This window comes from Mesoplodon bidens (genome assembly GCF_964165515.1).
Source record: "Mesoplodon bidens genome assembly, chromosome: 13".
Taxonomy (NCBI): domain Eukaryota; kingdom Metazoa; phylum Chordata; class Mammalia; order Artiodactyla; family Ziphiidae; genus Mesoplodon; species Mesoplodon bidens.
Window position 1 is genome coordinate 31,163,248 of NC_138169.1, and position 14,909 is coordinate 31,178,156.

Genomic DNA, 14,909 nt, shown 5'->3' on the forward strand with positions numbered 1-14,909 from the left:
TTGCCTGTTAATCTTTTAACAATAATTTTAAAATGCCATCGCTGTTGTATCATCAGTGTGAGAAGACAACAACAGTACAGTACGAGGGGGTTCACACATAGGCGGGGCGAGACCACAGCAGCGGCATGTCCATGCACCCCAGTGCTTCGGACCCAAAGACGTGCAGGCCGAGAAGAGTATGTGGATTATACAGCAGGTCTGGGCAACCCGGCTGAGGCCTCTCTACCTTTCCAGAATGCTGCCATCTATCCCCTCAAGGGTATAGGAGATCTGCCTTGTCTACTGGCTTCATGGTTTTTTCATTACAAAAAGTTCACTGAATCATACAGTCTGAAGCATTTCAAAAATTCTTAAAAAACAAGAACACTGACAAAATAAAATTAACTTAAAACACTCTAATTCAACGTGGAAATAAACCAAACCAAATGTTAACAGTGCAAATTTAACAGTGAGGCAGTCAGTATCGCGCGCGAGGGTGTTCAGAATCTCTTAAAAACGTTTTGTTTTTAAATTTATATCTTATTTACTTTTTTGTTTAATATACTTTCTGTAAAAAAGATGGAGACAAAAATAGTTTTCTGAGCTATGAAAAAAATTAAGTTCTTACAGGCACGTTTACTGTTTCATTCTAGAAACATCTCAGATTCACAGGTTGAACATTCAGCAGCTGTGTTATTTTTTTAAAATAAAAACATTCTTTGACCTTGGGAAAACCAGATCTCTCCTTTTGGGGCAGAGTTCGGTTGATGATGACGGTGTGGTTATGCAATTACAGTGAATTATTCCAGATAATCCATGCGAGCCTGCATCACAGGTGTGGCTTCTCCCCGGGCGGCCCCTCGTCGCCGAGCTCCTCCAAGGAGGTCGGGTGTCCGGGTGACAGAGCCGGTGAGGCAGTGGGGGAATGTGGGGCCCAACGGGACGGAGGGCGACGGTTTGCTGGTCTCTCGGGCCTGGAGAAGCAGGGTTCTAGGGATGGAGCTAGTGCAGAACAAGGGAGTTCCTTCAAAGCCGAGGAAGAGAAAGACAGGGTTACTCAGAGGGACAGGTCCTCCGGGAGGTGATTTCCCCCAAACAAACTTCTCAGTAGACTCAAGTGCAACAGACCAGGGTGTCTGCAACTCCTGCATGCTAAATTATACATTGCTCACGGAGTATAAGTTAAAAAGGTAAGTAAAAAATTCAACACGAATGACCAGTGACGACAGTAATGGGAAGATAGCAAATTATGATGAAAACGTGGCATGAGATGGGTGTGTATACGAGGCACCTTCGGAATTGGGCTGCAGCGGATGGAAGGGGGGAGCCAGAGTCCTGAGTGGCCTGCCCAGTCCTAAGAGGCTGGCCATGAAGGGATCTGTGACTCCATCAGGCTGCACCAGCAACGGAGCTCACCTTCAAACCAACTCTGCTACAGTTTATTCCAGGTTGACTAGCACTGGGTTAAACTCCCACAACATGGAGATAATGCTGCACTAATGACTCTTCCTGGCAGCAGCATTTAAAAAGTGGAGCCCGGGCTTCCCTGGTGGTGCAGTGGTTAAGAATCCGCCTGCCAATGCAGGGGACACGGGTTCGAGCCCTGGTCCGGGAAGATCCCACATGCCACGGAGCAACTAAGCCCGTGCGCCACAACTACTGAGCCTGTGCTCCGCAACAAGAGAAGCCACGACAATGAGGAGCCCGCGCACAAGGAAGACCCAACACGGCTAAAAATAAAAACAAACAAAAACTTATAAAATTTTAAAAAGTGGAGCCCAAGTGTGCTTGTGCTTCTACGCTGCAGGCTCCTGCACCTTCTGGGGACCAATCACCTACAGTATGTCCTCTCAAGGCTGCTGCTCCTTTTTTGGTATTAGAGACTGTTGAGCTACTTGTCCTTACTCTGCACGCCAGGACACTGACTTGGGATCTGTGGGCAGCTGTGGCCTGAGGAAATGGTGAGTTCTATCCACCCAGACACCCACATGACAAGAGGCTGAGGTGGGAAACCACTGTGATGAAGAACACAAAACAAGGACCCTCAGAGCCACTCAGGAAGTAAGTTGAGGGATGTAAAGAGATGAGCACAGCAGAGCAGAATGAGGAGCATGTAGTTATCAGAGCGACAAAGAGGCAGGGAGAAGATGGAGGGCGGGGCACAGGAGGGGTGGGGGAGTGGTCGCCGCCCAGGGGCAGTAGAAAAGGAGCATCGACACACACACATGATGACTCTAACATCCCTAGACCTGCTGGTGGCACTTTATGTGACTACAGGGAGGCCTCCTCAGCAAAGCACTTACACTAATGGAAACCATGACAACCAGAGATATCTCGCCTGTGAAAACACATCAGCACTGAAACAGCCAAAATTAAAGGAAATGTCCTCACCTTAGTCCAGCCCAGGGCACGAGGGACGGTGGCTCAAGAGATGGGTGGTTTGTGTTGCGTATATAAATGTGTTGGTTTGTAATGTGTGTTGTCTAGCAGTGTGTGGAGGTTGCCGGCATAGAAACCACTGCAGCCTGTTTCTACCAAGCTGATGCTGAGTGACGGGTTTTCTGTTAATTTGTGCCACCTCGTCACTAGCGTCTGTGTGCGCAGAAGAAATGCTGTGTGACCATAAGCTCAAGGGGACAAAGTTCTCTTTAGTATCACACCAGCACATCTGAGCAAGCAATGCTGTTTTTTCCCGAGAAGCCCCTGCCACAGGCTCTGGGGGCGTCTCATCCTTGCAGCACCTCTTCTGGAAATGGCCTCTGGAGCCATTCTTCGTCCCTTTTCGTGGGGCATGTGCTTAGTCTTTGAGAGCCAGTTGTATTTCAGGCCAGTGGATAAGGGGGGTGGGTGACTATATCCTTGATCAGAAGCAAGGTTGGTATTTTCTCACAAGCCTTGATTCAGGCTCTGAAGGTGATTCTGCAATTTTGGAGCAGGGACGATTGTGTTGTTTTAGTCAAGTAACACAAATCTCTTGAGCACTTACCATGACCCCTATGGTGACCACTGGGAAGGACAAGATACATTTGTATTTATTCCCTCTGGTGTGGTTTTTGAAAAAAAAGAGAAAAAGCGTTATGCGTAATGGTCACACCTTATTATAGCACATGGCAATGCACAGCCACCGAAATGTCAGTGAGCAGGCAGGCCTACTGGGAACACACTCGGCTCAGAGGCCCTGCAGGCTGGACAGTTCCCTCGCTGGCCAATGTCCTTTTAACCCCTTCGGGAGCATACTGGCTGCAGACTGCACAGGAGGGGGGAGATCTCAGTAGGATCTCTCCTGAGCAGTCAGTACCCCGGGGGGCAAGTGGTCCTGTCCAGGCCTGCCATGGGTCCCTGCAGGTGGACCCTGGGCCAGCCTGGAACAGAGCTGCCCGGGACGGTGGTGCCTCATTCTGTGGGTCAGATGGCAGCCCTGAGCTGCATGACAACCTCTCCAGACAGTGTGGAAAGAAGGAAGAAAGCACTTACGGCGTGAGGCAGGCAGGGCTAGAGTCCCCAGGGGGCAGTTAGTAAGACAGTGTGGTTCTGGACAGAACAGACAGACAAAGAAGAGAAAAAGCAAGTAGGTTGGAAAGTACTTTTTAAAAAAGAACAACAGTAAAGGTTTAAAGTCAACAGGCCTGGTGGCAGCCATCTGGAGAAGCGAGGTCCTGCCGAAGCGGGCACACAGGCCGGCCCCCGCCTGGCCAGAGCAGGAGGGGCCCTCACGACAGAACAGCTACAGACCTCTCCCTTCCGCTGGCTATTCTTCTCTTCTTCCCGAGCTGCCCCTTGGCATTTAACATTTCCAGCACCCTACGACTGCTGTTTTTGAAACAGAGCCCATTAAATAGCTAGATTGTTTTAGTCACAATGACCAAATGACTGCAGCTCAGACTAAAACTTTCCCTTCGAATTTTCCACTGAGACATTTCCAGATTATCCTCTCTCTCCACACCAGACCTGCTCACAGCTTCTCTCTGCGTTGTGCATTGGTGCTATGTCTTCAAGAGAAACAGAGGAATAAGTAGCTTGTGGGGTGAGAGTGAGGGGAGTTTCCTACTGTGCCCGTTCCTGGCTAGGGATGACTCCATCACCCGCGTTTAGATGTCCCATTGAGCACTCCGGGAAAAGTTCTCCCACATGGGCTCAGAGGAGGGTGGGAAATCTGAATTCGTTCTGATTTTGAAACGAAAAAAACTACCACAAGTCTAGGGAGGGATGGGAAGGGGTCTCCAATGGGCCTAATATAGTAAGTCAGTTCAGGTGAGGAATAATTCCACTGGAGTCTAGAATAAGCCAAATTCCAACAGTAAAGGAAAAAGAGCCCATGACATTTAAACACTGCCCGTGAGAGCTCCATGCCAGTTGTGAACCCCTGACACCGTGCCTCGGCCCCCTTTAAATCAGCCATCACCTCTTTTGGTAGTAAACACACTGAGTGAGAAGAAAATCTAAACAGACACTTCACAGAGCACCAAAGCGGGGCACAGCTTTATACGGATAAAGCCATTTTCATGCCTTGGTTTAATGACTCAATCACAGCACTATTTTCTTTCTAGTCTCATAGATTGCCTGCAGCATTCATTCGTGACTCAAAACGAATTTAGTCTCTAATATAAATGGACCCCACAGACAAGCCAGTTAATGCTTGGGACAAAGCTCTCATTCCAAGGTGTGGCACTCTCCCAGCTAGACCCTCTGCAGCAGCAAACCACTTACCTGAGGGGCCCTGAGGGATGGGGTAACAGAAGCCCGCAGAAGACACCATTTGTTACCTGAGAACACAACCTCCTTAGAGCACACAGATTTATCACAAAGACGCGTACCTTTGGCAGGCGTAGGCCACAGACTGTCAATATTATTAGGTTGAACCATATGGTGTTGCCATTTCTGTAGGTCATTGGCAATTTCACATGGTTTAATCTATTTCAGATTTAAACTCTATATTTTGAGTTAAATGCCTCTTGTTGGGTTATACTGGGAAGCTGAGCATTCCTTTTCCCACTGTGGGAAATGTGGGGCAGCAGGTGACACAGGAAATACACCTCCTCCTCTCCTGTGCATCTGGGGCTGCAGAGCCTTGGGAGGGAGCGTGTATGTGTCTTTCTCTAACCTTCGCCATCTGCTGTCTGCCCAGCCTGGAGAATGCCTACTGTTGTCTGGATTCCACTGCTGTGGAGGTTTTGCATCTGGATTCCTGGTGGGTCAGGCCTCATCCCCAGGTCTACACATAAGGGTGTCTGACCAAGGGCTGGGAAACCTCCTCTGGCACTGCGTGAACGATAAGGCTAACATCACCACCGTTTTCACCCCCGGCATCATCATCTGGCTTTGTTTTATTTTGCTCATCCTTGCTGTGGTCCAGTTATACCACATGTGGGTATGATCAGGGCAGAATTCAAGATCGACTGATTTGCAAATAACCTTAAGCGGGAGGGATACAATAATAATAATAATAATCACATAATAATATGTGACTATGGATAATAAGTGTGGTCATAGGTAACGTAATAATAGGTGATGTTTAAGGGGATAAGGATAATAATCGCGTTGTATGAAGGCAGGATTTTGACCTTATCCATTCGTCTCACCTGGTTTTACTGCTAAGAGAACGCACGCACACAGAGAGGATAATGGGATTTGTGAGACGTGAACCCGCTGTCTGCACTGAAGCCAGCGCTGGGATCCAGACACCCTTCCTGTAGGTCCTGACGAGAGGTGTTCTATGTCCACCCTGTCAAAACCCTCTCTCTTCATCACACACACAGCTGGAGCAGAAAGCCTGATGTTGCCCACACACGCTCCCAGGACACAAACTCATACAGAAGGAGGGGAAATATGACCCCCAGCGAAAAGCCCTGATAAACAGACAAGCATGGATCACTGAGGCCGGAGTGGAGGACCTGAGTCAATCCCCGAGCTACTTAAGGAAACCATCTCATGGTCCTCAGAGGATCACTGACGGAAATAAAACCAAGTTCTCTTTTAAGAAGCAGCTCAGGGTTTGCGTTCCTGCTTTCTCCATCCTCCCCTGAACCTCCTGAACTCACGTAACCTGGTACAGCCCCAGGGTCAGCTGTGCTGACACTGAAAAGGACGTGCCGCAGGGGGAGGGGGTGGGATACTCAGCCTCCTTTACCTCGATGGACCCTGGCTCGGCTCTGACCGCCATTTCTCCCACAGGGCCGTTGCTGCTGAGACTGGGGGTGCCGTGGGCGGCCTGCCTCTGCTCCTCCTTTAAGGCGTGTTCCAGCAGCTTCCGGTGGAGGATCCGGGCGACGTTCTCGGTGAGTGTGTAGCCGGGGGGAGCGGACAGGTCCTGCCTCGCAGGCGTGCCCTCTCCCCCTTCCTCCCTGCACGTCTCGGAGCCACCCCCGACCGGGCTGGGCGACCGGCCTCGGGAGCTGGGGCTCGTGTCCTGGCCCGAGCCCAGCTCCAACGGGGGCTCTGCCGAACGAGACCGACTGGCGGCCCGCACCCCTTTCTGGAAGGGGTCCTGCACCATAGGGCTGTGGTCGATGATGCTAAAGAGGCTGGAGAGGCCGTCATTGATGGCGGTGTGCACGGGGCTCTCCCGAGTGGTGGTAGAACGGGCCCAGGCTGACTCGCCGCAGCCCTTCGGGGCCAGCCCCGGGGAGGTCCTGCTGCTTGGCTGGTCCACTCTGGGGAGGGGCTTCCTCTGCAGCTTGGGAGACCCGTACTTGGGGGAGCAGCATGTGCGTTCAAACTTGGCCTGCACCTTCTCGATGGCGGGGGCCACCTGCCTGTTCCTGAGGCCGCGGGAGGGAGAGGACACGGGCGTGGTGCTACCCCCTGCCTTGGGTGTGAGACACTTGTGGGGGCTGCTGGTGACGGCGCTGCCCCGCAGGGCTTCGGTCTGCAGGCCGATGCTGATGGTCTGGATGGTCTGCGTCCCTGTTGTCCGGGACCCATTGGTCTGGCAGGCCGTGTCCTTGACCAGAGGCTCCCCGGGGCTGGAGCAGACGGCACTGACGGAGAAGGCCACCTCCTTCATGTCATCACTCAGGTTCTTGGACATCTCCAGGCTGTGCAGCGGGGAGGAGAAGCCGAGGGTGCTGTCAAGGGGCCAGAGCCCACCCTCTGTGTAGTCTCGGGGGTGCCTGGAGGGGGCACAGGGCCACCTGCTAAGAATGTGTTCAGAACAGCTCCCCTTGGTGTCCCCCGGGCCCCCTCGGGCCCTGCCCTCACCGCCTGCCACCACGGTGCCATCCAGCCTCCGGACGGCGGGCGGGCTGTGCAACATCCTCACCCCGGCCTGCTCAGCGCAGACGAGGTTCCGCGGGAACTGCTTCTGGCAGTGCTCCGGGCTGGTCACGGTGTCTGTGGTCAGGGTGATGCTCGTGGTGAGGCACCAGGAGGAGTCGGAGAAGGGGTGGGTGCTGGCCTCAGTCCTGTCCGCCCAGGCGTCTGGGGGTCTCTCGTCCCAGCTCCTGCTGCTGAACTCCTCGATGTACTTTAGGTCATCGGGGGAGAGGGGCGGGGTGACATCCTCCTTGCTGCTGGTGGCGGGCAGGCCCTTCTCTGGCAGGAAGGGAGAGCCATCCATCAGGCGCTGGAACTCAGACATGGATGACACAGACACGGCCCTGGGGAAGGGGAAAGGAGAGGTGTCAGTTGCCACCGGCTAGGGAGCCACGGCCCTGGAACCCCCGACCCTGCACAGCCTGTGTCCTGCCTGCATCTCCACCTGAAGGATCAGGACACATTCCAGCTGCCTGATGTTTTCCACTCTTGGGCTGACCCTCTGGTGTCCAACAGGCTTTTATGGCTCTGGAATTGCTGCAGGAGCCTTGTATTGGTCAGAATTTACTACAGCCGACCCTCAAAACCGTGGGAGAGGTGGGGCTCCAGGGCAGTCAGAGCTAAGCTCTAACCCTGCTCTGCGATATTCTGGTTCAGTGCATGGATGCTCCACAGGAAGGAGGGGAGCCTGGCTGTGGCCTGGCCTCTCCACGTACTTGATGGGCACCTTCAGTGTCGACGCTGCGGGAGCTTCCCGAGTTCCCGCCATTAGAGCAGGCGCGCATCCCACAGACGTGAACACACCACAATCCCAATCCAAACGAGAAACTGGAGCGGCGGGGAGGGAGAGATGCCACCACAAAGCAACTGTGACCTGTCTTCTCCACCCACGGGCCTCATCCTCTATTGGCTTAAAGCGCTAACAGTCTCCCAAGGCCAACAAAAGATGTGGAGGAGAGGAGGGCAGTGGAAGGTGTGATCAGGCTGGCGAATGATTTCAACACCATTTCAAACAGAAATCCCCTCTGGCCCTGCCCAGCCCCACCCACAGGCTTAGTCCTCCCCTTCCCTCTCTACTCAGTTTAAACAAATTTGCTTATATGTGCCTTTTCAGACATGTCCCGCCATACATACATGGGTTACTAGAATCAGACTTTAGAAGAAAGGGTTTCCCTGGACTTTTCAAATACCATTTAACACAATCATCTCCTTAAATACACAACTCTAATCACACAGCTCTTACTGTGACACTAACACACACATGAACGCAGCATAGCACTGGCCTTTTTGTTGCTAATAATTTAAAATACCGTATTTATGAAATTAATAATAAAGCAACTATCCAGAAGTTTTACTGTAAGTCATTTTTGAAGAGTGTCACAGTACACTGCAGTGACAAGATAGAATTTTAAGACCAGGAGGTTTTTTTCAATTTTTTGTTGCATTGCGGGCTTTCTCTAGTTGCAGCGAGCAGGGGCCTCCCATTGCAGTGGTTTCTCTTGTTGCAGAGCACGGGCTTCAGTAGTTGTGGCTCGAGGGCTCTAGAGCACAGGCTCAGTAGTTGTGGCGCACAGGCTTAGTTGCTCCACGGCATGTGGGATCTTCCCGGACCAGGGCTCGAACCCGTGTCCCCTGCATTGGCAGGCAGATTCCTAACCACTGTGCCACCAGGGAAGCCCAAGACCAGGAGGTTTTTACTGCAGTAGTCTACTATCATTTCATCAATCTTACTTACCTTTGAAGATTTCCCTTGTGATTTTCTTCTTCCTATAAAGAAGAAGTAAGTTTATCTGAATTGGTTAACATTGGCTGCCTAGGGGCCTTCAGGGTGCTAAGTGATTTGTTTTTCTCTCAGGACAATACCATTTAAAATGTACATGGGAGCCAAGTTTGGGCCAAGAGTGCCTCTGCCTCTCAGCCCTTTGAAGTACAGTAATGACACCAGAATCCAGGGGTGATGAGGAGTTAGAGCCTCTGAGTCCAGGGAGGGCTCACGTGAATGAGAAAAATTGTCTATAAACATTGTCACAAAGTGGCTCTCCTGTGCTCCTCAGAGGGCATCACTAAGCACGTGAGCTTCAAAGCTGCCTCGTTAATGACTGAATGTGTGTGTGTGTGTGAGCGAGAGAGAGAGTGAGCGAGCGAGCACAAACGCATGCAAGAGAGGAGGGGGAGAAGGAGGAGATGAAGAAGGAAGGGAAGACAAGGGTGAGAGCAAGTTAGGGGAGAGACGTCTCTTGGCCTCAGCCTGTCTATAGAAGTCGGTGTGAGAGGTATAGACTACTACATATAAATAAGCTACAAGGACGTATTATACAGCACAGGGAATCCTGCCAATACTTTATAATAACTAAAGGGAGCATAACCTTTAAAAATTGTGAATCACTGTTGTATACCTGCAACTTACATTGCGCGCCAACTGTACTGCAATAAAAATGCAAAAAAAAAAGTCGGTGTGACGTCCTTAGAGGGCTCTTTGTTTTAAATATCGCCCTTGGGAATCAGGGAAGGTACAGTGACCTCTGCTAAAGAAGAGAACATGCACACACACGGTCCTCCTGAGGACGCCCCCGTGCGGACCAGTCCTGAGGGAGCGAGGCCCAGTGAGCCTTGGGGGTATTGCGACTGAGTCCTGGCACAGCAAACCACCTGAGCCTCCCCTCCGCCAGGGAGCTCTCCCATGGGGTCTGGCCCCTGCTCTGAAGATGGCGTAGGAGACGATACCACTAGATCCCTGGGGGGGCATGCTGGCACTGTCACCTCTGCTGGGTACAGGTGCTGAGGAGAAGGCACTTGACCTCGCCGACCTGTGACTGAGGGTGATCCCCCACTTCAGCATCCCTGCCTGACAGGCACCCCGTCTGCTGAGCATGTCAAATGACAGGTGCAACCACTGTGAGATTGGCTCACAGGTATGATTCCTAAAATCAATCTTTAAAACCCAGTTTTTCAAAAGTCATAACCAGAAAAGCCCAGTGCTGTGCCGTGCAGATCTCTGCACAGAGCTAAGCTCTTCTATTTGCTGATCTAAGTTACATAGGTTTCTAGTGTTGGGTTTTTTTCCCTTTGCACAGATAAGGTACTTATTGTATGTCATTGGTTAGTGACATTTGTTACTTTCTTTAAAGCGAAAATTTTTTTTCTGTTATTAATGTTTCCTGGAATCAGAAGGCCGTACTATGATTTTAAGAAAACTTGCAGCTGTACACTTCCCAGGATGATCTATTGGGTTTGCCAGAAAGTTCATTTGGTTAATGAATACGTCGTTAAATAAAGTTCTTGCTGAAAATGAAAAATGTCTTATTTTTACTTAAAACTGAACGAACTTTTTGGTCAACCCAATATTTCCTCTCTCTTGTGTTTCACTGGACACTCCTGTTCCCTAGACTCCCATTCACACAGGACACAAGCCCTGAATTTCTGAACCTGAGACAAACAAGCAGCTAAGTGAAGCAGGGAGCCTGGGGTCAGGACCACCAAGCAAAGCTCCTGCACCATGAAGGGTTCGTTTTTACTGACCCCAGAGGCCGTGATATGCAAAACCAGGGGCCTGCCAGCCACTCGGCCGGCTTCCCAAGCCCCTCCCGCAGGTAACTAGACCCCAAACCCAGGCTGACCTCGGGGAAGCAGTTCCTGAACTCCCTCTCGGGCTTGCGGTCTGGAGGCTCCTCTGGCTCGTCGTCCAAGGACAGGGCGTCCAGGTAGAGGTTCTCCCGGGCCGAGCACCTGTCCGATTCCTTCAGCTTGGACAGCGGCTGGTCCTCAAACGTGCTGGAGTCAGTGTCCATGCAGGGCCACATCCCCGTGGGGTGGGGTGCCCAGGGGCTCCCCGTGTGGGCACAGGGGCGGACATCGCCTTCCTTTTGATCACAGAGGAAACTGCCACCTCTCCGGAGACTGTTTTCTTTCTGCAACTTGAGGGTTTTAAAAATGAAAACAATTAGCCTCATTTTTCTGTCTGTTGCTCCCTAAGGTCATGGTTTCTCCACAATTTGGAATTAACAAATGGTCTGTCTGAAAGACGGTGAGAAGTCTACGTTCTTAAAGTTCTGACCTTAATTTCAAAAATAACACATCACAAATGCTTTTTGAAAAGAAAAATCACAATTTTATATGGACTAGAAAAATCATTAACCACACGCAAGCCAGCTCCTTCTGATGAGAATATGTTATTGTATATAACTTTGAGTACTGTGCTCACAGGAAATTATACATGTAGTTTTTTAATCTAACATTACCAAATGACACATTTAGAACTCCCTTTTGGTAATTACCTTCAGAACGTAAGGCACACTCAGTGGAAAGCCATCAGTGATAGCAAACTTCTGAGGGTGAATCTGATTTTCCGAACTAGCAGGGTTTCTAAATAACAACAGAGCATGGTCTCCAAATTATTTGAAATGGGTCCTACATAAATCCCAAGTGATCACCTGGGTTATAACCATTGGGTGTCGAAAACATCTTACACTTTGCTTGAGAGGATTAAAATTTAGCTCCAGAGGTAATTAAAGATCTGGTATGACTAGAAAAAGAAACAAAAACATGAGCCACATAGTTTGGAGTCATACCTTTCTCTGACTTGGTAAATGCAAGCAGCAGCAGTGGGGAAACCTCAGGAGACCGGGAACCAGTGTGTGTCGCTGGTCGTCTCAGCTCAGTGTCCCCACCTGTAAGAGGGGTGCCCCTCTCTCTGGGGCTGTGGGGGGGCTGCAGGCCGGGCCCAGCGTAAAGCTCGCTGTTCGTCAGCGGGACCACCACCGACCCCCCCTTGAGGCCTGCGTGATTCCTCGGGCCTGGGTGCACTAATAAACGAACGCCTCATGTCCTCACAGCATGGGGGCCCTTCAGGAGGAGCCGCGTGGAACCACAGGGACGGGCAGGGACACGCGGCCTGCAGTGCCCTCTCCTTGGAGGAGCCCTGAGGGGCTGCTCTGGACCCTCCCGAGCTCCCCTCCAAAACAGGCAGAAAGCACCTTTGACAGGTCGGCTCACACACTCCCCTGCCCTGGCTGCTCTTTGGACTTGAACTCCAGGGCGGGGGCAGCAGAACTGGTGCTGAGACAGTGCCCAGAGGCGACCCTCCCTCGGAAGCGCATTCATTTACCCTTCAACAAGGCATCTTTCACAAACTACACCTCCTGTCCTAACTCAAGCCTCCTTCATCAGCAAGCTGGATAAGTGTGGCCTGTGTGTCATAGGGAACAAAGCCATGAGGAGTCATGGGGACTTTTACTCATTTCTAGTAATTTCTGAGGTGGTGGAACCAGTCTCAGAGTATTATCTTCATTTTAGGAGAAAGATGGAGATTCAAGCAGCTGGAGCTTAAATGTTAGAGTTTGAGGCAGAATCCCAGCTGAATTAGGGAACAAGCAAGTCACCGGGGGTTTCAGCTCAGCCCCCTCTGCTCTCTACCCGCTCCCCAGTGACAGAGCTCTCAAAGATGCTAAATGCTTTCTTTTTTAAAAAAATGAAAAGGAAAGTTTTTTATTATGTTCATCTAATGCATGTCAGTGTAATTTAGTTTCAACATATGATCATCTCCAAGCTATTTCGGGCACAATTAAAATGCAAGAATCACATTTGAAGCTGTAAATGTGCACGGAGGGTGTGTGTGAAGAGAGGGGAGAATGACTGACTACAGGGGAGAGCTATGATCCAGCACATTCTCACTCAGCAAAGTGGGGTTTCAAAAATAAACCTGGGCAACCAGGAGCAATGTGCACTAAAGCTGTAAGAGTTAGGTTCCCTAAAGATGAGCTGGAGTGGTTTCATCTGGAGGTGCCTGCTGCCAAGATGCCTCTGCAGTGCTGTCATAGAATGAATGGTCCCTAAAAGGATAGGGTTTCCTAGGAGAGTCATTTCAAACCAGGCATCAGCACCTACTGTACTTAGAGTCCTGCAGTAGAACAACTTATAAAGCAAACGACAAATTTACAAGATTTGCAGGCAACAGTAAACCCTTGAGAATGTCACTTTACCTGAATTGGTCACAAGAAAAAAGGTTACTTTGTACACAGGTTTTAAAAGAACAGCCTTTCATGCTGTAGAGGTAACTGATTTAAGGAAGTCATTGGAAGAAGAATGGAATGACATGTGAGCTTTCGTTTAGTTCTTTAGAAACACAGCCAACTCCTAAGGCCTCTGCAGGCTAACTGAGACTGAACAATTCGGAGGAGAAATGTAGTGTAACTCCAGGAAAGTTAACTCTCACCCATCAGATCTGGGTTGAGACAGATGCTGATAAGATAGATGGTGTGTGTTATATGACCTTAACCACATTCCCACAGTCATTCGTCGTATCAGATGCCTCACATGGCACAGAAATTATGTAGGAATTCAACACCACCGGGCAAGTACGAAGCATGTGTTCTCAAAGTGGAAAATGGATTTAGTGTTACTTCTTTCACCATCTGTATTAGGTCATCACAGACAAGGTTACACGGCCCACCACATAGTCAGATATCGAGGGGCATACGTTATGAAGGATGTTTGTCTACGTGTCTTGTTGTAGTTGTAGGTGTCTGCACATCTACGGAATGTGCAGCTAAAAGTTAAATGAATGAACAACTCAATAACTGATTAAAAAAAATCTACACACACTACACTTTAGCCAATTTCCTCTTTTACAGAGAATGCCTATAACTGCTTTTCCTCATTTTCAGGATTGGGTACTGTGATTTTTTAAATGTCAAATATTTGGGTGGGGGGAAGGCTGGATTTATTTTTGAAAGCCACAATTGCATATCTGAAGCATCAACAAACCCTCTTCTAAAAACAGCAATGAAATCATTGTACAAAGCCTGTGGGATCCACCACACAGATTTCAGGAACAGATGAATGAACGCCCAGAACCCACGTGTCTTGAGTCCCTTTTGCTCAAAGATGTTAACCTTGATGACTGAGGTTCTGAGGCTGTCATCATGGTAGGGCCATGGCAGTAGTGACAGTCTGGAAATGGAGTTCAGCTCCTGCCCACTCACCTTTCCAAAGATAGTCTTAAAATGGGGTGCCTGTTCATCCCTAGGGCATTAACTCTTCGAACATTGAATGTCACTAGATGTCTTACTAATTTTCCCTTTACTAGAAATACCTCATTCCCCAAAGTAAAATGAAGCCCTTAAAGACTTGCTTAACTTACATCCAAGGTGTGACTTCCAAAATGAAGCCATGATGAGACCAACAAGCCTACAGCTCACGGGCAAAGAGGTGATGACAATGGCCTTGCTGGGGTGCGGGAGGGACAGTGTGTGTGGTCCTGGAGGGATGGCCAGGAGGGGCCCTCCCTGATAACGAGGTACCTGGAGGAGCCAGGATACTGGTTAACGAACATTGGATGAATCCGTGACCACTTTGTAAGAGTACGTGCTGCATCTGCCCCTACGAGTCCCACCCGACAGCTGATCCTCTGCATAGAGCACAGGCACACAGGGGATTTAAGAGAGAAGATTCTTCTCAGGTGCCACATTTCTAGGCCAAACAGGAAGTGGCCAACTTTCCTTCGATAGAATTTGGGGAATTTTGAAATGAGCCATATCATCTACCAGTCTGGTGACTCAGCTGTGTGAGTAACCAAACCCAGGAAGGACATCGGGCCTCTTATCTGCAGTGCACTTCTGCTCAGAGGTTTCAGACCCAAAGGTTCCTGGTCCTTTTCAGTTCTCTCCCTTGCCCCCTCCCTT

General features: G+C 50.1%; 1 protein-coding gene across 6 annotated transcripts in view; it reads right to left on the reverse strand.

The window, feature by feature from the left end:
• Positions 1 to 380: 380 nt before the first annotated feature.
• Positions 381 to 14,909, reverse strand: part of MTCL1 (microtubule crosslinking factor 1) — a 126,528-nt gene continuing 111,999 nt past the window's right edge. For all 6 annotated transcript variants that reach the window (XM_081252451.1, XM_081252448.1, XM_081252447.1 and 3 more), the window contains 4 exons: positions 10,848 to 11,144; positions 8,966 to 8,997; positions 6,107 to 7,574; positions 381 to 1,003 (listed from right to left, as the gene is read on the reverse strand). In XM_081252451.1, coding sequence (XP_081108577.1) covers positions 809 to 1,003; positions 6,107 to 7,574; positions 8,966 to 8,997; positions 10,848 to 11,144 — 1,992 coding nt within the window. In that variant the 3' untranslated portion in view covers positions 381 to 808. The remainder of the gene's footprint in view (positions 1,004 to 6,106; positions 7,575 to 8,965; positions 8,998 to 10,847; positions 11,145 to 14,909) is intronic.